Below are 25,710 nucleotides of genomic sequence, written 5' to 3' on the forward strand. Positions count from 1 at the left end.
CATTGTAATCCATGCGCCGTATTTGATGACGGCAGATCATTTATCATGCAACATTGGATCATTTTGTATCATGAAATCATTTTTCTCAATTCATAATCAGACGCTTGTTTCATTGATTGACATGCAGCGCTGCTGGAGCGTATGCGGTCGCTCGTAATTGGACAGCAGGCGACATTCCAGTTTGTGGTGATTTTTTCCAATACATCACAGCACCTTCTCATGCATCATCATTTCAAATGAGATGCTGCTGAAACACTGTCGTTCAAAAAAACCTCCCTGTCCCTAATGAAGAGCTATGACGCTAATCTCTGCAGATTTTTGTCGCATGCATGGACGAAATCGCCCCAACCCATCTTTCCTCGCCCCTTCCCCCACCTGCACATAAAACACACGAGTACAGACGCATCACAGCAACGGGATCGCTCTTTTCATCAAATACAGCGAATGCAATGGGTCACTCAAGATGCAGGTGGGTCTTAAAGGGCCCCCACCCGCTCTGTGAGACGTCACTGATTGGACGTCTGGCGTGACATAGTTGAGGATGGACAACAGCATGCTGGATTGAACAGCCTCGTCCTTGTGGAACACTTGAAGGTTGAACACCACCATTACATATAATTATTGCTGCTGGTTTATAAATGTCTCAAAGAGAAAAGGTCATACAGGGTATCTGAAGATCTGAGAGAGGGAAATATTAATATAATGTAGAGTGGATGAGAAGCAGACAAAGTAAAGTGACAGTAAGGCTTTTGGACCTAAATCATTTGTATGACTTTCATCAATAACTAGTGATTAGATAATAAACAAATATGTAGATTGACTTATTGAATTATCATTATTATTATTATTAGTTCAAGTCTCAAATTAAGTATTTGCTGCTTCTCTGTTTCATGGAAACATTGTATTGTACTTTATTCATGTTATGTACTATTCATTGTACATAACTTGTATGTGTTATATTGCTGCCTTCGTACCCCTCAACAATAATCAATATGCAACTTTGCCCAAGAGTACTATCGCAGTGCAATTATGTTACCCTCTAGGGAATTGTATGTAGCCTTTAATTTTTACTTTATTATGTCTATTTCATCTTATTTATGTGTCTATTTGTATTAGAAAACAATACATTATGTGCAAGTTGCTTCGTAAACATAATGAATATAAATAAATCTGTCAAAGAAACTTAAATGCACACATTTTCAGAGCGTCTCAGATTTGACCCACAGATACCCTGTACCGTTTTACCTGCCTATAAGCCAATTCTATGCCATACATTTGACATTGAAAATGAGTAGAGGGGGTATTTTAGACATCAAGTGTTCTTCATACCCTCCACTGACCATTGGACCAATGCTTGTTAAGCTGAATGGATTCTATGTCAAACCTTGTAAGCGACTAGAGGCAGTGAGCGGTCAGTGGCTGGGTTATGAGAGGACAAGGAGGAGGGTGATCAACACTTTACGGCACGATGGCACAGATGGTCTTTGGCTCAGCCTGGACCAGATCACAGTCCATCGGCATTAGGAATTAGCCCTGGAGTGGAATGGCGGAGTGACAGTTGGTTGATGAACCTATTTGCCAGGCGGGTTTCCCAGGCACTCGGTGGCTCTGGTTGGCTCTTACCACAACAGATATCCGGACTCGTTTGGGCGGCCTCCTGAGCTCAGGAGACACAGGGCCCTCTGTGTTGTTGTTGTTCTTTTAGGCGACCAGAGACAAGCACACAACATTAACAATAACCACAAAAACCCTTTTGAACGCAACTCCGACATCACTACACTGGAATGGTTGGACTTAACTTAAGAGCATCCGAACAGATACAAGCCATTAGCAGAGCCATGTAGGAGTGAAGAGCATTTTCTTGAAGACTGAGACTGTGTGTGTGTGTGTGTGTCTGTGTGTTTTTGGCTCTCTCACCTCCATGCCTTCTGTATCTGGGTTGGTGCAGAACAGGTTCTTCAAACCAATGGCTGAATTATCGTGTGTACCTGAGCGAGAGAGAGAGAGAGAAAAAAATAAGAGTGAGTGAGTGAGTGAGTGAGTGAGTGAGTGAGTGAGTGAGTGAGTGAGTGAGTGAATGAGTGAGTGAGTGAGTTACCAGTGGGCATCTCAATGGGTCGTTCCACCACTGATGTTTTCTTCAGTGCAGGTTTGAGGGGCTTCTGAGGAGCAGTACGAGTCGGACTGATGGACGACTCCTCAGTTGAGATCTGCACACACACAAACAGACAGAAACACTAACATTTCAACAAATGCCTGCACTTCTGTGGATCGATGAGACAAAAGGGTGACACACTGGAACATCTCCTCTCCTTAGTGGCATTTCCCTGGACTTCATTTGCTTATTTTAAACTCAAGTATCTCGTAAGTGGGCAAAATCTCCATTCCGGCCTGAAACTTTCCACAGGAGAAAAGAATCATCTGTTATCCTGTAAAATGATTTACAAGTCCACCCCTGATCTAATTGACCTGATATTGTCATTTAATTAGATATTGGTCATCTGCTGGCCAGAGTTATCTCTCCCCGAAACCAAAGCCATTCTGTAATTTATCTTTGGCCATTTTTATTCAATTTTAAGGGCAGTTGTGTTTAATGGAGAGAGTGTCTGCTTTTAGTGAGTAAGATCGGTAGGTCACTCTACATTAAAGAGCTGTGAACTCAAGAGGAAAATGAATTATTCCTTGTTTCAAAGTAAAAAGCGAGTAAAAAAAAAAAAAAAAAAACCGTTGCTCCATTTAGACTACAATCCAATCTGCCACCTGCCTCATCATCCCGACTCTGTTTGCTCTTGAAGTTGTGGGACTTGTTGTGGAGCGACACCAAAATGGAAAACAATGATTAGAGAGCTCATATGTGGAACGAAGAGAAAGAAACACCAGCTGTAATAATGTAACCACCTGGGACCCTGATCTCCATGCAGGCAGCGTCCAGGTAACTAGAATTGCATTAGGGGTAATGACGCACACGGACATATGTGGAACATACGCCGCTCTTATCTTTGTTATTGATGGCTTAATAACACAATAACGCCTCAAGGTGTATTTTCGTGTGTGTGTGTGTGTGTATAACAGAGTTTCATACCCTTACCAGTTGTTCCTGTGATTAGAAACACTTATCTTATTTATCTCTCTTATCTTACCTTACACCCTTCCCCTGTTTCTGTTTCGACTACTTGCTTGGGAGATCCTCTGCCTGCTAAACTTGTTTACTTATTATCTGTAACCAACACTTGGTGCCTGCCTGCTTTATGTAATACATTAATCACTGGCCTCCGCTGCATTTCAACCCTGTAAATCCAGAGATTAGACAAGACGGCTCCCAACCTCAGGGTCCTTGGGTGTGTGTGTGTGTGTGTGTGTGTGTGTGTGTGTGTGTGTCTGTGTGTGTCTGTGTGTGTCTGTGTGTGTCTGTGTGTGTGTGTGTGTGTGTGTGTGTGTGTGTGTGTGTGTGTGGTCTCCTTTCCACGTCTGTGACTCACTGGCAACTTTTCAACTATTCCAAAAAGCAACGTTCATTTCTGTGACTTTCAACCTAACTGTTGTTCCCGCTAAATGCAACGCTTTGATGGCCGCAATCATCTTAAACCGTTACTGATTGCGTAACATTCAACCTTTGTCCAATGTTTCTGGGCCACCAGCCGCCTGACCCATTACACATCCGGCTGGTTTCCCTGGTTACTCATGCAGAAGTAGAAAACACTCCAGGTGCAAACCTGGCAAAGCTGCACAACCCTCAGAGATACTGAGAAAACGACAAACGTTTCATCTGCGGATCGAATTACGCAAAGACGATCATGCTTAATTGTTTGATGGCAGCAATAATGTCTAAACCTTGCAGTTCATATTTATCATCAATCCTCACCTGGAATCGAACCTCCTGGCTCACCCGCTGGCTGCCGGGCTCGCTCTCTATGTCTGACACCATTGACAGGCGCTTCTTCTCGGCGACAGTTCGCTCCCTAATGTACTCTAGTCGTCGAGGGCGACCGAGCTGCTGGGAGAGCAGTGACTGCAGCTGGGCACGCTCAATAGAGCCCAGAAGGATCATGGATGCTGGGAAAGGAGACAGAGAGAAGGACATAAATGGCAGGAGTGGAAGAGAGGAGGTGATGATTAGCACGAGGAGGGGGTCGAGAACAATTTTGGTGCAGAGAAAGAAGATCATGAAAAACAGTGTGAACGAAGAGGACACAGAAGTGAGCAGCAGGAGGAAGAACAGAAAGGCAGTTGATATACAATGGAAAAAGAAGTGGGTGGAGGGCAATGAAGGTGTGGAGAGGGAGAAGCGGGAAGCAAATGGGAGGCATGGGGGGGGGGGGAAGAGAAGAAAATGGGAAGTGAGAGAGGACAGCAGGTGGAACAGCAGGAGAGGGAGAGAGGAAGAAGTTAGAAGGAGAGGCAGAGGAGGGTACGGGGAAGAGATTTCAGGAGAAACATGTTGCAGCGGCGCAGCAAGGCTGGAGGAGTTACATAACAGAGGCATATGAGGTAATGTATGTGAAGTGTGTGTGTGTGTGTGTGTGTGTGTGTGTGTGTGTGTGTGTGTGTGTGCTCATAAGTGCATGTGGGCAGCAGCTTGTTTGCTTTGAGTGATTGCCTTTGTGACAGTACGTTCTGATTATGTGTTTGGTTAAATGCTGCATCTAATTGTTCCTGCATGATTAAATAATTAAGACGGTGTTGAGTACGACATTTGCATTTCAGTGGGATGGAGAGCGCACACGCTGTCCTCAGACCGATCTGTCAATCAATCAGCCCCTTATAAACACACCAGCAAATGTAACGTGTTGGCAAGTTTAGTTTTCATCCAATTATCCTCACTCACATTGACTTCACATGAACACTAGGCTCAATCTGAATTGCAAATGAAGCAAAGATGCTGCTGCTGTGTATGTGTGTGTGATCAAATACACATATATAGAAGATCTTAGATAGAAATATAGAAATAGAAAGAGGTGAGGATGTACTAAATGTATATAAATGTCCCTTGTTTCCTTCATTACTGCCTTTCTTCATTTTTCAGGGTATTTGCCAACGCTGATGATCTAAAGGAGCACAGCTGCAGCTCACACCATTTAAATGAAGAGTGGCTAATACGGATGGGGAGGCATGTGTGTTATCTGATATCATTGCAGTCCTACGTAGGAGCCCCCAAAACATATGATGCAATCACCCCAAACATACAATTCGCCAGTAGAGCCACTTTACTGTCATTTGGCAGGTGCAACAACCTCTGTGTGGCCCCTCGATAACTATAGAGAAATGCTATTTCACGATTCTTTCAGTTCGAGTCATGCACTTCAGTTAGGAGAGCAAGATAGGGAGAGAGAGAGAGAGCGAGAGAGAGCGAGAGTCTCACCAGCTGATTCCACCAGTGCCAATGTCTTGAGGTGGCCGGTGAGCAGGACATTATGCAGGTCTCGGTAGGTGCAGTTGAGCGTGATGTACCGCACGTCCCTCACCATGATGTCCTCCACACGAATATTATACTTCCTGCGATAACAACGAAGAGGAGAAGGAGAAATGAGGCGACGAAGGACATGAGATAAGGAATTTAATAAATGGTTATGGAGATAAGGGATGGAGACAAGTGAAACGGAGGGATTAAGTGGAGTGAAAAGATAAGAAGAGGGTGAAACGATGGATCCAGTGGAGGGATGGAAGGGACAGAAGTGACAAGACACAAGGAGAGAAAGCAATGTCACGCTTCATATTTGGGAATGTTTTCAATGTATACAGTCTTTGAGTTTGGATCGTCGTTTCTGATAAGCTGAAAAGCAAATAAGATCAGTGAACATAACCTTCAGTGTGACAATGAACACATCTAACACCGAGCTGACCGCTCAGTCCAATAACGCGTTACGCCATTGACGCGTCATCCGGATGTCAGCGGCAGTGACTGCAAAGCCGGGCGTTCAGTCGAAGGGAAACGGGTGACATTGTGTGAGCAGAACTTGCTTCAGCAGAATTGCGCGCTCCAGTACACTGGTCATAAACACTCAGCTTTTCCTTCCTGCCTCCGCCTGCCAAAACCTGCAAACACGACACCGGCCGCTCCGTGTTCCTGCTGCCAAGCCCAGTAGCTGTGCCAGAACGCAGGACGACACCGGCCAACTCTGCTCCTTGTTACAGTAACAACTCAATACACTGACCTCTCAAGAAGCACAAAGTCATGTTTGCCATATCCAGCTTATGTAGGCTCTGCAGAAAAAGGCTTATATATCGCAAGAGTGAATGGCTACTCTGGATTAAATCAGAGCAGAATCTGGCACAACATTCTGCTACAAGTGAGCCAAGTCTGATTCTTTGCTCATACATGATAAATGTCTAATACGGAATTTGAACACATATATCGCAAAAGGTAGATGTAATCAGATTCTCAGAACCACTTTTATATGTAGAAAGATAAATATCAGTATCTGCCAACACCAATAGACCATATCATCTAAACACACATCTGAATATCCTCGCTTTCAACTACACAATCTCAACAATCTTGAATCCTCCAGTACGTCCAGACTGTGAAGTGATGCAGCTGCAGCAAAGGCTCTAATCCTTCCTCACCTTCAAATGTCATGAAGTTGTTATGGTGGTTTTACCGTTTGTGCATGTGAGTTAGTTTCAGCTGTATCAATAAAAAACTGAACTATGGTCAATGGCGTAAATGTTGCCATAACTTAACAGCTAGATAATGTAATAAACACTATGTACACTATGATGTCATCTTCACTGGATTTTCTGCTGATGAGGTCTGAGCTTCTGTAGATGCTGCTTATAACAACTATACTGTTTCTCACTTCTTGTCCTTCTCTTGGAAGTTCTCATGAAGTGGCTATGGTATGTTTAATCACTATGTTCTGTGAGTCAGCAGTTGAAAAGGTTACAGATTTGTACTTTAATGCACTTTTGAAAAAAAAAAAAAAAAGAACTTTGAAGAGAGCTTCTTTTATCTGATGGATGGGGAAACGTTTTTAATTTGCTGGCGGATCTGACAGAATAATGTAATGTGTGTGCCTCTGAACACTGGGGTTACTAAGACTAATTCCCCTTAGGTTATCAAAGCAGTTGATCAAATGTGATTGGTTTGGTTTTAATTGAGCTCTGCTCCCTGCCAGGCAAAGAAACAGAACAGAAAGTTTTTGTGATAATACTGCAATTGAAACACACACACACACACACACACACACACACACACACACACACACACACACACACACACACACACACACACACACACACACACACACACACACACACACACACACACACACACACACACACACACACACACACACACACACACACACACACACACACACACACACACACACACACACACACACACACACACACACACTTCATGTAAGATGTTGATGGACTGGCCGTGTGCTGTGATTGGTTTCTCTCATCTATCCAAAAATCAAGCTCAACTGGTCCTGCTCAGAATTTTGTATGCAAGCCACTGCGCATGGCAGGATGTCACTTGCATAACTGCATCATCATGCAGTCTGGAAGCATCTGCACTCATGTTTCTCCACACATTTCCTGCAGATTTCCCTTTAATTTGTAAGGAATATTGGAATTGAAAACTCCTGAGTGCAATACATCTGCAAAATCCTCAGAGAAATACAAGATGGATCTTTTCCCCTGGACGGTGCGACTGGGTGTACGTGCCTTCATGTGTGTATGGCAGGCAAGCGTTACACAAATGTTCTGCACTGTGTGTGCTAATGTGTGTGGTGTGGGCGGATTGGTGTGTGGACCGAGATGGATAACTTCCAGTTTGAATAGAAAACACATTCAGCTTGGAGGGGGCCGTGCTACCTACATAGTCTCATTTCTCTCCCTCAGCCACCCCCTCCTGCCTCTTATACTGCAGCACACACACACACACACACACACACACACACACACACACACACACACACACACACACACACACACACACACACACACACACACACACACACACACACACACACACACACACACACACACACACACACACACACACACACACACACACACACACACACACACACACACACACCTATTGTGAGAAAGAGGTATAAGGCAGAGAGGGAAAGAAATGCGTGGGTAGCACTTTCCATCACAGCTCTGTAATAATGTTAACAAATGTGTAAAATCTCAAAAATCTTGCAAATATTATGGTTTTCTCCTTGTAATGACGTCATAATGGAGGAAAAATGTGAACATCTCAAAACATGGCGACAATAAAGGTAATATCGGTGTAAAATATATTCAGCATGTATTCTTTACAACAGTAAGCCGTCACCTGCATTTCTAGATAATTACCTCATCACAGTCCACAATGTCCCTTCACCTTAAAGCAGCAGGCTATAGGAATGTGAAGCGGATGGAACTGCTGAGAAAAATTGAACATATCCCTTGATCATACCTGCTGCATCACAGTCCAACCTCCAGGAATCCTCCCACCCACCAAAGATTGACATTTTAGGTTGGGGTTCCCCTTGTGGCAGAAGGCGGTACTTTCAGGGTTAGATATTTTGCCACCCGAATCCGATACCATCAATAAAAAAGGTTGTGCTTTTCTGCTTACTTAATTCATATCAAGGAGCAATTTTGATATCAGCAAATAAGATATCATACAATAAGTGTTATCATTGTTTTAATTCATAAGGGATTTTGTTGTTTTCTCTCATTCTTATAGTCTGATATTGCAGGGCGTACGTGATGATTTCTGATTGGTCCCTTTTCTCATTCTATAACATATTTACATCATCATGTAACACTGTCTAAATATACTCGGCGCCACACGGTTAGTACACCCACAGAGTACAAAGCTAATGAGGGAGCGTTCACCATCCATGTATCACAGTTGGTAGGTGTCAGTCCTGACTCACTTAGCCAGTTAGAACGGTACTATTCCAATTATTGTGTGCAGATGACCCCATTACAACCATGTTTATGTTCATTAATGACCCCCATTTGCATTATTCCCCAATTCAATACAAACGTAAACGTAATCTTACCATTATCTAGACTTCATTCTGTCTTTGGCAGAGTATCTGGACATTAATTCTGTAACAATTGTATTATAACATTATCCCCAAGCCATAATGTCAAACAGAATGAAGCACAGAGCTCCAGGGTCTTAACTCCGCTTCATACAGCACAACATACAGCAACTAGTGTGAGTCATTAAAGATTGATGATCCAAATGAATGATATTTTGTGAGCAGAAGTCTGTGTGTATGTACGTACTGTTCACAAAACTCTCTCGCTCTCTCTCTCCCTCTCTCTCACACACACACACACACACACACACACATTGTTTCTGACAGTTCTTTAATCATCTTTATGCCTGGGGACATTTTGCAACATTTTGCAACTTGTGTCATTAGGCAAGGATGATTTGATATTTTTGATGATCGATGATCACGTCATCATTCAATCACACATTTCACACATGCACAACCCCCCCCCGCCCCTCAAATACCAAACTCTATCTTAATTATCAATGGCTGGGTAGTTTTTAACTTTTTTAAACTTTGTTTATTATTACTGTGATGGAGTGGGAGTCCCTCTGCGTGGCCAGATGTCTGCAAATAAATGTTATTTTCCTGCACACCCATTCCAGCCAAAATATTTCCAATGGTGAGATGGACATGAACATTACTTGGTTGTGAGAAGAAGCAAATAGCAAAACAAATTCATTCAATTCATTGATGAACATCATATGTATAAGAAAATTTTAATTGTCATCAAGAAAAGAATGTTTATTTGTAGAGGAAATCCTTCTGACATCAACTCTGCATCAAATTGAACAGATGTGCCTGTAACTTGTAACGAGCCAATGTGCAATGTTATGTGCTTAATATGTTTCACTATTCCTACACTGCTACTGTTGCTATAACAGCCTTGGAAGGCGTTGTTATGAGTCTGTCTGATGCTTTACATAATGAAGAACAAGGGGAAAGAGTTGTGCAACAGCTTATTGAAAACGTACTCAGCACTTACAGTGTTACATGAAGCTACACACACACACACACGCATCAAACAAACAGAGGGCAGGAGAGTGAGGATGGGATGGGGAGGAAAGGCTATAAGGTTGCAATAGATAATAAAGAAAGCTAGAGAAGCTGCGTACAGCCGCAGCAGTAGACTAAAAGATAGGAATACTACCGCTATAATTGGAGAGCAGCCATTGTTTGTATGTGTGTGTGTGTTTGTGTGTGTATGTGTGTTTGTTTATCCAGAGCTGCAACAAGCATCACTCCCACAACCAACTCCAAACCTGCCAACAACACGAGTTCAGAGGTCCAACATTTGCATACGGTGCTTTTCATTTCATTCACATAAATACTCCATTAGTAGTTTAATTTTTTATTTCCATTACTAATGAATGAATGTGAAAGCCGGAACTATTTTCGGTGCTTGTTCTGTCCGGAACTTAAAACGCCGGCATTTCTAATGAATGGAAGCCGGAACTACTTTTTATCACACATTCTGTCCAGAACTGATTTGAGGACACACTGCTTCAAGACCACGTTTTATGAACAACAAGCTGCAACTGTCAATGTCAACCACCTGCGATGCAAAATGCAAGGGATCCTTCATCCCTGATACATCCCACAGGTCTCAGGTCAATATTCATGTTCCCTAATAACCCTTTCATGACTTTCCTTTAAAATAAAAGGTTTCCACCTGTCATATCATTTCTATATCCAAAAGCTACGTTTTCTCTCTGGATCTCTGAAGCACAAGGAGCAAGCTGCACCGTTCAAATTCCAACAGGAAACCGTTTGCGCCATAGTGAGGAAGAAACAACCATCACTGTCAACAACACAGGTAAGTAATCATGTTTCCAATATTCACGTTTCCTACATTGCAACCGCCTGAGGCCACATGTCCGTACTCGTGTTTTCACACTATATATCCCAAAATTACTTTTTTCGAACACGTGTTCTGTCCGGGCCCTTCGGCGCTTTGCTTTGGTGGATAATGAAGATACGGGTCGGGTGGGTCAACTGTGAGACTCCGCTTGCAGACAAGGAGAGGAAACTCTTCACACCACAGAATAAGTTGAACAGATGGAGGATAAAATGTACTTCTTTCTTTTCATCCCTCCAATTGTGTGAATGATTTGCCGCAGCTATCATCTCTACCTAATGACTCCCCAACATCCAGGGCAGTAAAATGGTTCCATACGATTAATTGAAAGGCACCATGTTGTTTCATCTGGCATGGAAGACAGAAGACAGCTGTAATTCCAATCTTATCCTTTTTTATGGAACTTAACTTACAATATTAAACCCCTGAGCCAGGTACTTACACACCTGACACTATACCAGTACAGCACCAACAGTGTGTCTGGCATGTGTAAAACCAGTGTCATTCTATGATCTCTACATGTACATACGCAATTTCAATAGCAGCAATACAAAGCTGAGGTCAGCAACGAAAACATGGCCAAATATGCTTATAGGTGTGAGATCTGAATGAATGTAATGTTAAGTGTGTATGAGGTACGTACTCATGGTGTCCCCAACCCAGCTCTGGGAGGTAGGGCAGCTTCTTGATCCTGATAATGGAGTCGTAGAGGGACGGCTGGAGGGATTGGGCCACGGCGTTGGCCAGGATCACCGCTATCATCACAGGCAGGATGTGGGAGATTTGCCCCGTCAGCTCAAACACGATGACCGCTGTGGAAACCGTGTGGGTGACGGCTCCCGACAAGGCTGCCGCACCTGTTGGCGAGTGCGAGAAGGAGATAAAGAGTGAGTCTACAGGCCTCCAGGGGCTTCTGAGGATTTGTCAAAATGTGAGGGACTTTTAATCACAACCGTCATTATAAGGAGCGATGATTTGTCGCAGTGCCCCGTTCCCAAACATCACAGAGTGTGAAATAGAATTGTTGATCAATACAGTCTTGGTTTAAAAATGTACTTCCCACGAGATCTGTTCCATTTTAGAAACAGGAAAAACATTTACTGCTACTGTCTGCTTGATTAGTGGCAAAGTCTATTATATTATATCATTATGATAGTGGGTTGAAATGTTTTATTTGAGTCGATTACAGGCATATAAGACACACTGTAACTAAATTATCCATGCAGAATATTCGGCTTTTTCTTACTTTGCACCACAGATAATCTAATGTATCTAATGTTTCTGGTAGTTAACTGTCCATTGCAATAAACAGAGTTCATGCATTACTGCTAGTATCAGTGATGATGTCAGAAAAAAAGGATTTCTTTTTAAATATGCCTCAGTAAATCTGTAGCTTGGTTCTGTTTTTTCTTGCCATCTGCACTCAGTTTTTCACACCTACTCTGGATTTTCACACATTCAGCATTTTCTCACAGAGCTTCTTTTTTTTTTTATAGATTGTTTGAACTGTGGTGTATGCAATGACACCAATGACATTGAAAGTTTTGCAAATAGTGGACAAAGTCATTGGTAGCGGTATGGCCACACTGCGTTTGTTCTCTCACTGATATACTCCAACTGTTGATCTAATATGGATTTAAGGACTAAAAACCTCTTCACAACATTTAAAACATGTGGTGACCTGCTAACTCGCAATGATAAAGTTAAAATGAATACAAACATGCAGGCAGGCAGTAAAAAAAAACGTATCCATTAGTAATTCCTCTCCCGATCAATTTGGGTGGATTCTATCTGTCCTGAACAACCCCACAACAGATTAAAGTTGTCAAAGAAGTTGATTCCATTGAGACTTCTATGTACTAAAGTCCTGTCTGCCAGTTGTTGGCAGTAGTCCACTATTAAACCACTTTGTTGAGACAATTAAACAGCTCATACAAAATCCTCCATTTATCTACTCAGACTGCTCTCTGCGAGCATCACTTGATCCCAGATGTAGAATTATTTAAAGGGTTTTAATTAAAAGGAGTAAAAAATAATTAGTAGTGGGCCCTTAGATATCAGCTGAGGGAAGTTTTTTGTTTACATTTCAATATGTGGCAGGTCTTTTACGATGTTGTCTCAGACGACAGGTTAGACCTTTTTGTTTAGATGGTGCTTTCTCTCAAACACTATTTCCAAAAGAGCTTTGCCTTGTCTTTTTCTTATTTCCTTCGTAATCCACCTCTGACTCATGGAGATTCATTAATGGTTCAGCTGTCAGACTGTTGATCGGCCTTCGATTTAACTCGCAGAATTTGAGACAAGTTGTATTCGGTGTGTGATTGCCAAGTAACTCTTATTGAGTTGCATTCAACTGAATTAAGTCACTAGTGGGAGACACTCTGCTGTTGTGGAGCCACAGAGTAGCAGCAACCTTCAGTGTAGTCTGAGCACTTCTGAGATTCTAAGAAGTGTAGCCTGAGTTCCTTGGACAGCACTAAGCCTCTTTACCAGCGGTTCTCAATCCTGATCTCCAAAAACCACAGCACTGCATATTTTCAATCTTGCGCTTCACTAACCACAACTGATAAGTTAGGTCAGGTGTGTTAAGCCAATCAAAATCTATGAGGCACCAACTTTTGATCATGTGATCGCACATCATTCAGCTCATCAGGTGTGTGCAGAGCAGGGAGAGATGGAAAACATTCAGCCATGTGGGCCTGTGCCATTAGCATTCAGAGCCGCTGCTCTGTACCACAGAGGCACAGTGCTGTCAATGGCACATTCGCTCCACATCATCAGGTTTTTATCACTGGTACTGTTACAGGATTGATCTATAGAGGATGGTATATGGACATATTAGCTACCATTCACTCGCTTTTATTGACTTTATAGAATATATAACTGGAAAACCAAATTCCTCCTCCTCCTCAAAATAAGAATTGACTGATGCAGCTAATACAAAACAAAAAGAAAAAGTTAGAACCTCTAAATCTTTTTGTCTCAAACACAAAAGAGCAATAAAAAGGCTATAGCTAGGAAGAAAAGCAGGATGTTATCAGGTGAAGCTTTGCTACTGAACAGAGATAATGGAGCAATACAAAGTATTCGAATAATGGCAAAAAGCAGAAAAGGGAGGCATAAAAATAAATTTACGAGGTGGAGAGCGAAAACAGATGGTGGAGGTGCTGAGTGAGAGTCCACAAAGAGAGATTTCATTGTTGTTTCTAATAACATAATTGCGTTTGTGTATCGCGGCGTACACTTCACAGATAGATGCTACTGCTCCCTCTGCTCAGACTAACATTTAGTTCAGAGCACCAGCTCCACTGTGAGATGAAAAAGGCTCATCAGAGGGTCAGGGCCTGCAAAGAGCTGAGTCATCGCAAAAACATCATCGCCTCAGGAGGAAAAAATAAATAAAGGGCCATCGCCAAAGTGTAATGGTGACATAATCAAGAAGTGCAGCAGGGGGGGAATCACAACACTGCATCTTATTTGACACACAACTTCGGCGAGAATGGAAATGATGTGGTTATGTAAGGGCGGGCTGGGTGATTGCCAGGCTTGTGCATGAAAAATGCAAATGGCCTGAAGTTGCTCCGCCTATGAGAAATGTTGTTGTAGGGCTCTTGTAGTATGTTGGAATAGTATGATTAGATTTTTAAGCTTTGAGTCTTAAAAGCATTATCAAATATCTCAACTATGTCGCAAGGTTACAGTTGTGTGTCACATAAATCTTCCCTATTGAACATTTTAGAGATTTAAGAGTGTATTCAGAACACCCACAGCAAATCACTGGGACATTAAAGGTTTCTCTTATATCTGAATGAGGGTAGCCAGAGTGCAGGGAATTTGAATTGAAGTGCTGCTACGTGCTTTGAAGACGCCACTATGCATGGGAGGCAGCAGAGTTCACAAGTGTCTCTGCACATGCTGTCAGCTTATATATCAGTTTAGTGATAAATTATATGCAAAAAAATCAGTAACTTTATACCTCCTGTAATCATGAAGGAGGTCATTCTAACAACATTTGAACTTAGATTTTTACAAGATCATAAATAATGAATTGTGTTTATTTCATTTGAAGCTGAAGAAATAATAAAAGCATTTGTCATTGACCCATCTTATTCTATTATTCATTCATGCACATACATCTGAATTCACATGTAGCCTATTAGTTACATTTGTCTCTTATTTCTTAATTTTAAAAACCAGCCAGCAGACAAGTATGAGTAACATATCAAAATATCAGCAACAAAACATGTTTGGGACTTTGCGGTGTGAACATGATCTGATCTACTTTCAGCCAAATACAGTTTGAAGCAAATGGACGCCATCATAACTTTGAAATATATAAAACTTAACTACTCTTTATTTAGATTGACTTAATGAAGGTTTGTGTGTTGTATGTGCTCCATGTGCACTCTATCCTCCTGTTTAGGAGGATAGAGTGAACAGCCGTCTAGGCAGCACGTGTTCATGCAGGATTTCATTTTCTACGTTAGATTGAAATGCATTCAACTTACTGGCTTTGTTTGGTTAAATACATACAGTATCGCCCAAAATGTCAGTTCTGTCATTGAGCTATCCTGGCACAGCACAACTTTCGACAACATTTGGCTTAGACAATCAAATGGCTTAGTTGATATATTTTGGTTTGCTTGAACAACACATTTAACCTACCCACTACGGCGTAGCCTCCTGGTACTATTGGGTAGATGATGCCATCCGTGTGGATGCCGTCTGGGAACCAGGCTGCCATGCTCTCTCCGACCAAACGACCAAACGCTGCCCCTGAAACACACGTGAAGCAGAGCCATCAGTGGTGACTCAAACTGGTGAACACATGCCCATTCAAAAAAAGACCAGATAGGTGGAGAGAAAGATATATATAGACATACGGTTATATATATATATATATATATATCCTCACCAGTTTTGCTGGTGAAGTGGTTCACATACTTAAACCCAAGAAATCAAAAAGTACATAATCTGCCATGTTTGCCTCAGGTTAGTGTTGGAAGATGATAGTGACAATTCATAAGGGAAAGGGCAAGGAAGTGCAATGTGCAGCTGGAATGATTTTTGGATGACTAAATCTCAATTTAATATTTTAGGAGGACATGAAGTTTATTTTTGGATTGGTAAAGGTATTGCAAATAAAATAAACTTCGGATTAAATGCTAATCCCTCCTTCCTCTCTCTCTCCCTCTTTCTCACACATACACACACACAAAGTTTCTTACCAATGACAAATACAGGCATGAAGGCTCCACAGGGCACTGGAATGGTGGTGGCCAGGGCAGACATCCAGAACTAGGAAAGGAAAGCAGAAGAAAGAAGCAGAAAGAATGAGGATGGCATTTCAATCAGCATCTGTACCGCCGTGTCTCCTTCCAGATGATAGCCAAGCCCAATCCTATAGCAGCAGTGTGGAGGTAACCATGCAAAGCCTCAATGCTGAGGTTAGATTGAGCTGTCACTTTCACTCTTCATCTGACAAAGGCCTTCAAATTCAACCTCGGCTAATGAGCGAGCTCCCCTGATTGGCCGAACCTGCACCAAGTGAGCAGGGGGGGACACTGCTAATTATGAAAAACAAACAAAAAGGAAAATATCACTGCTGACACTGTGAACATGAATGTCAAGAATGTGTAGGTGTGTGTGTGTGTGTGTGTGTGTGTGTTAGTGAGGTAACAGTTAAGCAGAAGGTACAACAGAAATGATGACAATAGTGTTGTGAGGGGAAAACCACTTAAAATATCACACCAATTATTAATATACTGAGGTAACTATCACCATGCCTGACACAGGATGTATCCTCAGTTCTAATGATCATCATGAATTTTGCAGGAAATATCCAATTCCTTTCCGCTTTATGTTTTTTCTTAACAACAACACTCCCATATGTGTCACATGCTAGAGCCGTTGTAGCATGAGAGTTCTCTTTAGTAGAGGGACAAAAGTTGGTGACGGTCATTATTTGCATACATCAATCATAATCATGATAAGTATAAGTGGGAACATTGTGAAAGCCATAAGCCGAACCTCAGCGATGTAATAATGTAGTGGTATAGACTTTTTAATTACACTCATTGCTCCATCTCTCTTTTTCATTCCCTCTGCTCCATCTATAGTTAGCAGTAATTAAGGCCGACTGCCACGGTGAAGTAATGGATCTCCATCTGTAACCCTACACTGCAGCCATTTTCACACGCTGCAAAGCATACACACACACACACGCACGTAGGTGTTCACACACACCCTCACTGCCGTGGCACAGAATCACAGCTGAATGAAGCTTAGTGTCACAGTCAAGGAGAGCCTGGTTTGTTGGACTGAATTATGAAATATTCAACATAAAGCTGATGGAAGAGCAAAAGCTTAATGGAATGATATTCAACATCACCAGGTACAAAACTGTTCTTTCCGGGTCTTTTCTTCCTCCTCTCACTCTTCCTCCCAGCCAGTAAAACTGTCATAAGAGCTGGAGAGGTTTAAAGGATTTGAGATCTCATAACATGGCGTTACTTTATTACAGAGGCTATGAACTCTGAAGACAGCACAGTGTGTGTGTGTGTGGGTGCGTGAGTCACACAATTTCCAACAACACACTTATTGGAGAACAATCCAAACCAATCGAAGTCATCAGTTTAGGAAAGCTGTAATATCGGAGTAACTCAAACCAAGTGTCATCTGAGCTCGAGCCTCGAGGACACAGCATTGCATAACAGTGCAAACAAGCCTCTGGAATGAGTTTGGCTCCTCTTTTATCTAGGGCTGTGAAAACTATGTAGTAATAGAAAGGATCACCTTATCGCTGATAAAAAGTATGACTCAATAATATTGTATTGCCTATTTTGATGGCAACAGGGCCAGACATTAAAGATAAACAGTTGGTAACAAGACCATGGAGAATACAAAGACCATTGCATGCATGAAGGTCAGGATTAAGATTAAGATAAAAGATTGATGAGTAAAAATATAAAATGAGTCAAAGATAAATGTAAATATATGTATTTGTGTTCATATCATCAGTATTTGGATTTGTTTTGTTCATGATATGATGATCTGATACGCAAACGACTTGCATAACCTATAGTAAGACGACACTTACATTTCCAACAGCTCTGCTGGAAACAGATGACAATGTAACATGAACCAGCTGCTCATTTTCAATTACCCATAATAATATGGCCCCACACAAACAAACACACAGGTGAGTGTGACAATCAATATGTTATGTTACGGATTAAATAATTTATCAATTGCCATTAAACATTTAACTGATCCAGGTTCCATTATTCTGTTAACGCTTGTTGTTAATTATTCTTCACTCCTCATCATATGTTCACAGGCTGTCGACTCTAACCCGACATGCCTGACTGTATATATTTCTATATCACTCAAATGCAATATAAATCAACTGTTAAAGCTTTCAAAGGAGCACAACAGGTTGATAATGTGTTAAAACATGGCACATCCATCCTGAATCAATCACACTTAATGTAAACCTGCTGAACTGACAGAGGCAGCATGACTGATGTGTTACTCCGTAGGTATGCACATTTACAAGGTTAAAATCCTGCCAAAAGGCCTCATGCCAAGAGTTTTAAATTCTCCCACAGAACATAATAGCTCCTGACGATTAAATGTTATAATTCAATTCATTTTCCGCATACATGCTGGGTGACTGCGGGAGTGCTTTCAAGGTATGAAACACTCCCAAATGATCTACAAACAATGGATACCAGAGGTGGAAAAAGTTGGATTTTGTTGAGTATTGCAGAAAGAAGCATCACATTATCAAGCTTAGAATTCAGCTCATAAGGAATGGAACTCAATTCAAAATTCCTCTGGTTCAATTTCTTTCTGAATCTGCTACAACCAAAAAATAAAAAAAATTTAAGGACACAGTAAATGATTAAGATAAATAAAGTACCATGTGCAGAGGCAGCAGGCAAGCTTAAAGATACACGAGTCAAGATATTGCTGTGGCTGCAATTCTTACTGAAGATATTACTGACAATGTAAAAACATAATCATTAACTATATCCTGCAACTATAAAGGGGAGCTGAACCAGAGCTAATTCAAATATAGTGGGATCTTTGGTTGCCATGCCTAAGGCTGGAGACCCAGTGTGAAGCCTTTTGGATATGCATAACATAAAAGGAATTTTGAGATGGAAGATGGCCACTTAAAAGCACTTCCAGTTTCAGATGGTCACCAGCAATACGGCGCCAAGTGTGATTATGTTCACATTATTCCATTCCAGAAGATGAAGTTCTTCATGTAGTCCTAATGCTTGCTTTCAACCTTGTTTGTGATCTCTAAATGTATTTGTCTGTCGGTTAGGTGATCAGTATGATGATGCATTTTTGTTCAATTGGCTGAGTCATACACTTTGTACCTATTTATGTAATGTTTGTTCTACATCATTTGAATGATAGTTTTAGAGTGGTGGACAAGTAATTCAGTGGTGGAACGAAAACAGGAGAATATATAAAACGTAGTCAGTTCAAGGGTACCAGTTATGACACAGTATCCAGGACATTGATACTCTAATTTGCCAGTCATCTGGGAACCTTCAGTACCTGTGTGTGTGTGTGTGTGTGTGTGTGTGTGTATCACATACAGAGGACAGTCTATCACCTAGGGGCCTCAAGGGACCCTCAGGAGCCCTACTTCTATTCCCACTCCAATTACAGTCATACTAGCTCTCTGTCACTCCAATTCACATACACACTTGTGCACACGCAACCACACAAGTACACAAACATCCTCTAACAGATAACAGAGTTCTCAAAAAAGGGCTGCAGGACACACACACACACACACACACACACACACACACACACACACACACACACACACACACACACACACACACACACACACACACACACACACACACACACACACACACACACACACACACACACACACACACACACACACACACACACACACACACACACACACACACACACACCGAGGTCATTCAACACCGAGAGCTGATGATGTTCATAATTATGAACATCATCAGCTACTAAAAAATGCATACAAATGAATCTGTGGGTTTGTGTGTGTTATGATGTATGGAAAACGTACAAATACACACACTAAGGAGCCAGCAGTTTCTCCCTAAACAGGTGCAAAGGCCGTAAACTTTAGAAAAACATTGAAGCCTTTTCTCTGCAGAGATACCGCCCCCCCATTTCTACTCTGTATTGCAGCAGAGCTTATGTAATTAACGTATTTACATCAATTGCTGACCAGATGCAAGTACTTCAGGTACTGAAAAACTTCCTTTCATCTTGACTCTTTCCGTGTCAGCTGAAGAGCCTCACACGACAAGATCACTGCCATGTGGAATAAAAGAACCATTCATTCCCAGAGCAACGCTGAGAGAGTGGCCTCCCCTTCATTAGGAAGGATCGACAAAAAAACAAAGGCTGCAATTTCAGACAACCATTACAGCCTGAATCTAAATGTTGTGTGTGTCGCATGCTATATTCTGCTGTGTGTGTTAGAGTGTGTGAGTGTGTGTGTGTGTGTGTGTGTGCAAGAAGCATTGGTCTTTGGAAGCATGCACACACTCAAACACTTACTCACACACACAAACACACGCGTGCACACACAGGACATCACAGTGAGTAGAATGATGCAAACAGAAAAGTGCAGGATGGGAAAGTGCTGTCAAGCCAGAGTCTGGTTTCAGTAGAGGACAGGAGAAGGAGGATGACACACACACACACACACACACACACACACACACACACACACACACACACACACACACACACACACACACACACACACACACACACACACACACACACACACACACACACACACACACACACACACACACACACACACACACACACACACACACACACACACACACACACACGAGAGAGAGAGAATGGAGGCTTGGGTATGATCGAAGAAAAGTCGATTCAGTGGCTCTGTGACAACTATGACAACAGCTTTTTGACAGTCACTTTGAGATTTGGTGTGAAGCAGCCGAACAGAGCGATGTTCTGTATTGTGACATATGAGGACAATGACAGAGGCGCAGAGACAGAGACATAGGCGGTCTCCATTACTGCATTACTGCAGCCTCAGATCTGTGCTGAGAGGACGCTGACACTGGAGCCTGCGGACCGCGCTGGAGTGATATTTCAGTGGACAGCAGGGAGCTCACAGAGAGACACAGGATTGGTTATACACACATGACCAAACTGTGCCGTAATAACCAGAACAGCTCATTTTGCCTCTCTTCCTCACACATTTCCACTAAATTGACACAAACCTTTCCATGTAAAATGTGCTCCAAAAGTTTAATTCTTAACTGTTTTGCTACCAAAGTTCAGTGAGTTAGGATGATTTTACAAAAAGTGCTAAATCTTATGAAAGAATCTGCTAATTATAGAAAAAAATATTTCATATTAGAATGCATCACTTTACAAATGTGCTACCAAGTTGGAAGCAGAAGACCATGACGCTTCCAGACATACAGTAAATGATGAATGATGGATCTATGGAGTGATGCAATACGTTTGACCTCCTAAGTGTTATCTGACAACTTTTCCTCCACTTCTTCCAACATGAAGTAACCACTAGACTGGAAAACAACCCTCAAAGTGCAGCCACATACACATCAGCACAGACACAAACATAACCACATTACCTTGCACACACACATTCCCATCATTACAAGCCTCTTTTAGTGTTCGACTTGCTCTGTAAGATTTACAGCACAGCCCAGAGCCACAGCTTTTTCTCCATTTGAAAGGAACATTTTATTCCAGCCGCACAGAGCAACATGGATAAATAAAGGTTACATAAAAGGCAAGGGTGAGGGCAGGTAATCTGTTAGAGGAAGGTAGTTAGGGGCACGGGGGTGTTGTGTGTGTCCACAGCTCAGAAAGGGCTGCCGCAGACTGGTTTGACCCCTGTGCTGTGTTCATGCACCTCCCCTACAATCACAACTTGCCATCAAAGCTGCACCAAGAGTTTCCCTGATTGGTTATTTGAAGGCTTTACTCTGAGTACACACTGAAAAAGGCAGAAATGTTCAGTATGTAAGGGTGCTGCTTATTTTTAGCTCTTTCTTTATCACATTCTTGAGTTCAATGTCCTTTCACAGTTATTTCAATTGTAAAAAAACAGCATGCTGTGCCGAGACCTTGAGTCACCGAATTTCTCTAACTGTGTCCGGCATGTTTTAGGGCGAAGCAAGCTGTTGATGAGTCTTACAGCCTGTGGGGGAAAGCTGTTTCTCATGTGGGACGTTCTGGCCTGCAGGCTGCGGGAATCTCTCGTTTTTGGACGAAAAGGGTAAAGAGACGATGATGGTGGTGGTCGCCTGGCTCAGGGAGAAAATGTCCATCAGCGCATCTGCCAGCTGGTTTCCACTGAGAGTCTCTGAGAGTTGGACGGAGAATGCATCATCTTGTGAGGGTTCGACTCTGAAAACTGTGCTTGACGAAGCGTGCTTGACGTGCTTGTTTTGTTCCTCTACATTACATTACGATCATTTGGCAGACGCTTTTATCCAAAGCGACTTACATTACATTACCACCCTTCGCAGAGGGGGGAGCAATTGAGGGTTCGGTGCCTTGCTCAGGGGCACCTCGGCAGGGGCTCGAACCGGCAACCCTCCGGTTCCCAAGCGGAAGCACTACCCACTGAGCCACTGCAAATGTGGAAGGCTAAAAGTCTGTGATGGATTTCCAGTGGAAGCTAAACTGAAAGTAACTTGTCACTACAGCGAGGCAGCCAGCAGGAGCCAGTGGAGCAGAGTTTTCCTCGAAAATCAAGAGGCGGCGGTTTCACTGTGACGTTTTGTATCATTGCTACTCAAACAGTTCATCTTAACCCTCCTACTTCCAGCAAGATAAGTATTTTACTGCTGCACCATGCAGCTAAGTAATATTTCATATGTATTCAATTTAGTTGAAGGTAAAAAATTATGACCTGTGTGAAAAGAAGCAAGTCCTGTGCTCCTTACCTCTTGACACCTGTGCAATTCACTCAGTTACTATATTGGAAACACAACAAACTGTCTCCTGTTTGTGTGTACGTCGTATTTCTGAGTCATGTCTGAACCATTTCGCCTCTTAAAGATGACATTTGGATGCAATAGAAACCCTTATGCTTACTGTGTCTTAGACTGGGGTCTTGTCCGCAGCACATTAAGCTTCGCCATACTTGATTGTTCTTAGTGTTGTTGCCATGACGACTGTGCAACCCTATGAGCCCCACTTTAGACACCACAAATTATCCCGAGAAGCCATTTACAGGAAAATGGGTGGTGTAGACAGACAGTGATTATATATGATGATGGTCATATTTTCTGTTGTTTTAATGTGAATAATCTGGGTTTCAAGAAGATTTAAGCTCTATTCAGCTCTTTACTACACGTGTTCGTGTGTTTGTCCTGCAGCTATTTTAATTTGTGACACAGCATTAAGGTAGTTTAAATATCAAAACTCTAAATGACTTCCTGAGAACAAGATAGGCTGCGTTCCAAATATTCTAAGCATGTTTTTCTTCTGTTCCTTACTGCTAAGATGAGACGAGCTATGGTCCAATAACTTTAGATTTATCTCAGATCTAGTATTTCTTCTGAATTCTTAAAACTCCATGTCCAACCCTTGTGACCTTCTTTAATCTTTACTGCAGGGAGGATTTAAGCGAGAGAAAGTTGAGGACACCTAGCTCTAACCTACCTTCATGACGATGAAGAGGACCAGGGTGACGAAGACGTTGACCTGAGGGTGCTTCCAGGCCTGGGAGTGTCCGATGTAGTCAAACTCCTCGGCGATGCCTTGTTTGGCCCAAGTTCGGTTGTCGAGCAAAGTCACCAGAGATTCCTTCTGTGTCAGCTACAGGGCACAGGAAGTGACATCATTTACAAACAACAACAGGAGGTGACAATGTCTTATTATTACCTGGACTATTGATACTACAACAAGCAGAAAAGAGGACAAAGTTTCCATATCACTTCTACCTTAATACGCAAAGGTGAGCAGCAAGGAGGATCAAACAATCTACATCTCAGTCTAAGCTCAGTAATTAGTTTCAATCAAAAGTTAACATGCTTTTAAACATACGACTATGGCAGCAGACTCTTGGCTGATGAAGCTCTGCATGTGCTGCTCGTCTTTGCTGAGAACTGCTCATGTTAACTACACTATCATTTTGAGTTTATACTAAAGAAGGCAGATGGAAACATTCATCAACTGGATATTCAATTCAAGTATGCAGGCAGGAAAGTGTCACCAAATAGATTTACAGTAAAGTCGTGAGCAGCAGCAGCGAAAAGTGCAATTTTGTTGTTGGTTGTCATAAGATTCAAGTATAAGATGAATGTTTTCCATTTGACTCTGCCATCTGAAATCACATTCATTTTCATTTGACCCAGAATCTATCATGTGTGGCACCAATGTGACATGTTTGGAATAAGAAATACGTCCCACTTCACTTGGCAGACAAGACGATGAAAGTGTATTAAGAGACGTCGCAGAAGATTTAAGACAGCGAAGTGGACGTGGAAGAAGACGTTTTTAAGCCAGAACAAGCTGTAGACAGATGTAGTGATAATGTCACCTACAGCAAAACAAAATGATGGGGAGGCGTACGAGAGCAAGGGACAGGTTAATGTGAAATAGAAACTTATATAGACTCGTACCAGAGAGTCTAAGAGAAAGAGGTAATAACAGGGCCAAGAGTCAGCTGCAGTTTTTGGTGGAAGATTTAGAACTAGAGGAAGCTGACTCACCCTTTCATTAGGAATCAACAGTAGGGGAGTGGGTGTGTGTGTGTGTGTGTGTGTGTGTGTGTGTGTGTGTGTGTGTGTGTGTGTGTGTGTGTGTGTGTGTGTGTGTGTGTGTGTGTGTGTGTGTGTGTGGCCTGAGGATACACAGAAAAGTCTATTCCTAATGCTGATAATTAAACAAATGAGGGAAGCAAAATTGGAAAGAAGTCTACATCTGTCTCTCTCCCTTCCCTTCCGTCTGCCTGCCTCCCTCCATTGAAGTACAGCGAACTCATTGTTCCTGCAATCAGTTAGAGATGACTCGCGCTTTGTGATTATGGTGCGTCATCATGCTGGAAGTAGCCATTATAAGATGGCTAAACTGTGGCGATAAAGGGAAGCACATGGTTGGCATTCACACTCAAATAGGCGACGGCACTGAAACGAAGCTTGATTGGAATTCAGGGATTCAAGGCGAGCCAAGAAAACATCTCCACTCCATTACACGACTACCACCGGACTAAACTGTTGACAGAAGGCAGGTTGGGTCCGTGGAGTCTTGGACATGATGCCAGTTCTTGAGTGTACCATCTGTGTGTCGCAGCAGAAATTGAGATTGAGAGTCTTCCAATCTTCACCTGTCCCGTTTACGTGAGCCTCAGCTTGATGTTATTGGGTCACAGGAGAGAAACTCCTACTTCTACTACTGTATTGTCGTCTGCTGTATTTCTGCTTGTGCTTTTCGGCTCGTCTCGTTTGTAAAAAGTGGTTATCAGAGTTTCAATGGCCAGCTAGTGATGCTACTCTCCTCTGACCTGTACTCCACACAATTCTGTGTAAACTCAAACGTTTCATCAGTTTTGGTACTAGACAGATTCGGCTAAGTCACCGATATCGCATGTTTTGTGTGTCAGGTGAGTCCATGCTGTCATTATAACACAAACTGGCTAAAATGTGTAAGGCTGTTATCCAAGTACCAACATGCTCATCTAAAATATTACATATAGGCAGCACAACCAAAGACAAAGTGAATGATTCTAAAAAAAAATTACTATTCAAGTCACATACTTTAAAATGTATGTGG

General features: G+C 42.2%; 1 protein-coding gene across 2 annotated transcripts in view; it reads right to left on the reverse strand.

Annotated features, from left to right (window-relative positions):
- LOC142993647 (chloride channel protein 2-like) overlaps window positions 1-25,710 on the reverse strand; it is a 106,434-nt gene that overhangs the window by 17,884 nt on the left and 62,840 nt on the right. For both annotated transcript variants that reach the window (XM_076144409.1, XM_076144410.1), the window contains exons 12-19: window positions 23,599-23,754; window positions 16,104-16,173; window positions 15,541-15,651; window positions 11,519-11,732; window positions 5,360-5,493; window positions 3,863-4,053; window positions 2,099-2,210; window positions 1,918-1,988 (exon numbers count right to left, since the gene is read on the reverse strand). In XM_076144409.1, the coding sequence (XP_076000524.1) occupies window positions 1,918-1,988; window positions 2,099-2,210; window positions 3,863-4,053; window positions 5,360-5,493; window positions 11,519-11,732; window positions 15,541-15,651; window positions 16,104-16,173; window positions 23,599-23,754 (1,059 nt within the window). The remainder of the gene's footprint in view (window positions 1-1,917; window positions 1,989-2,098; window positions 2,211-3,862; window positions 4,054-5,359; window positions 5,494-11,518; window positions 11,733-15,540; window positions 15,652-16,103; window positions 16,174-23,598; window positions 23,755-25,710) is intronic.

Source organism: Genypterus blacodes, unplaced genomic scaffold (assembly GCF_046128005.1).
Source record: "Genypterus blacodes isolate CSIRO-AG114 ecotype Tasmania unplaced genomic scaffold, CSIRO-AGI_Gbla_v1 ptg000003l_1, whole genome shotgun sequence".
Lineage (NCBI taxonomy): Eukaryota > Metazoa > Chordata > Actinopteri > Ophidiiformes > Ophidiidae > Genypterus > Genypterus blacodes.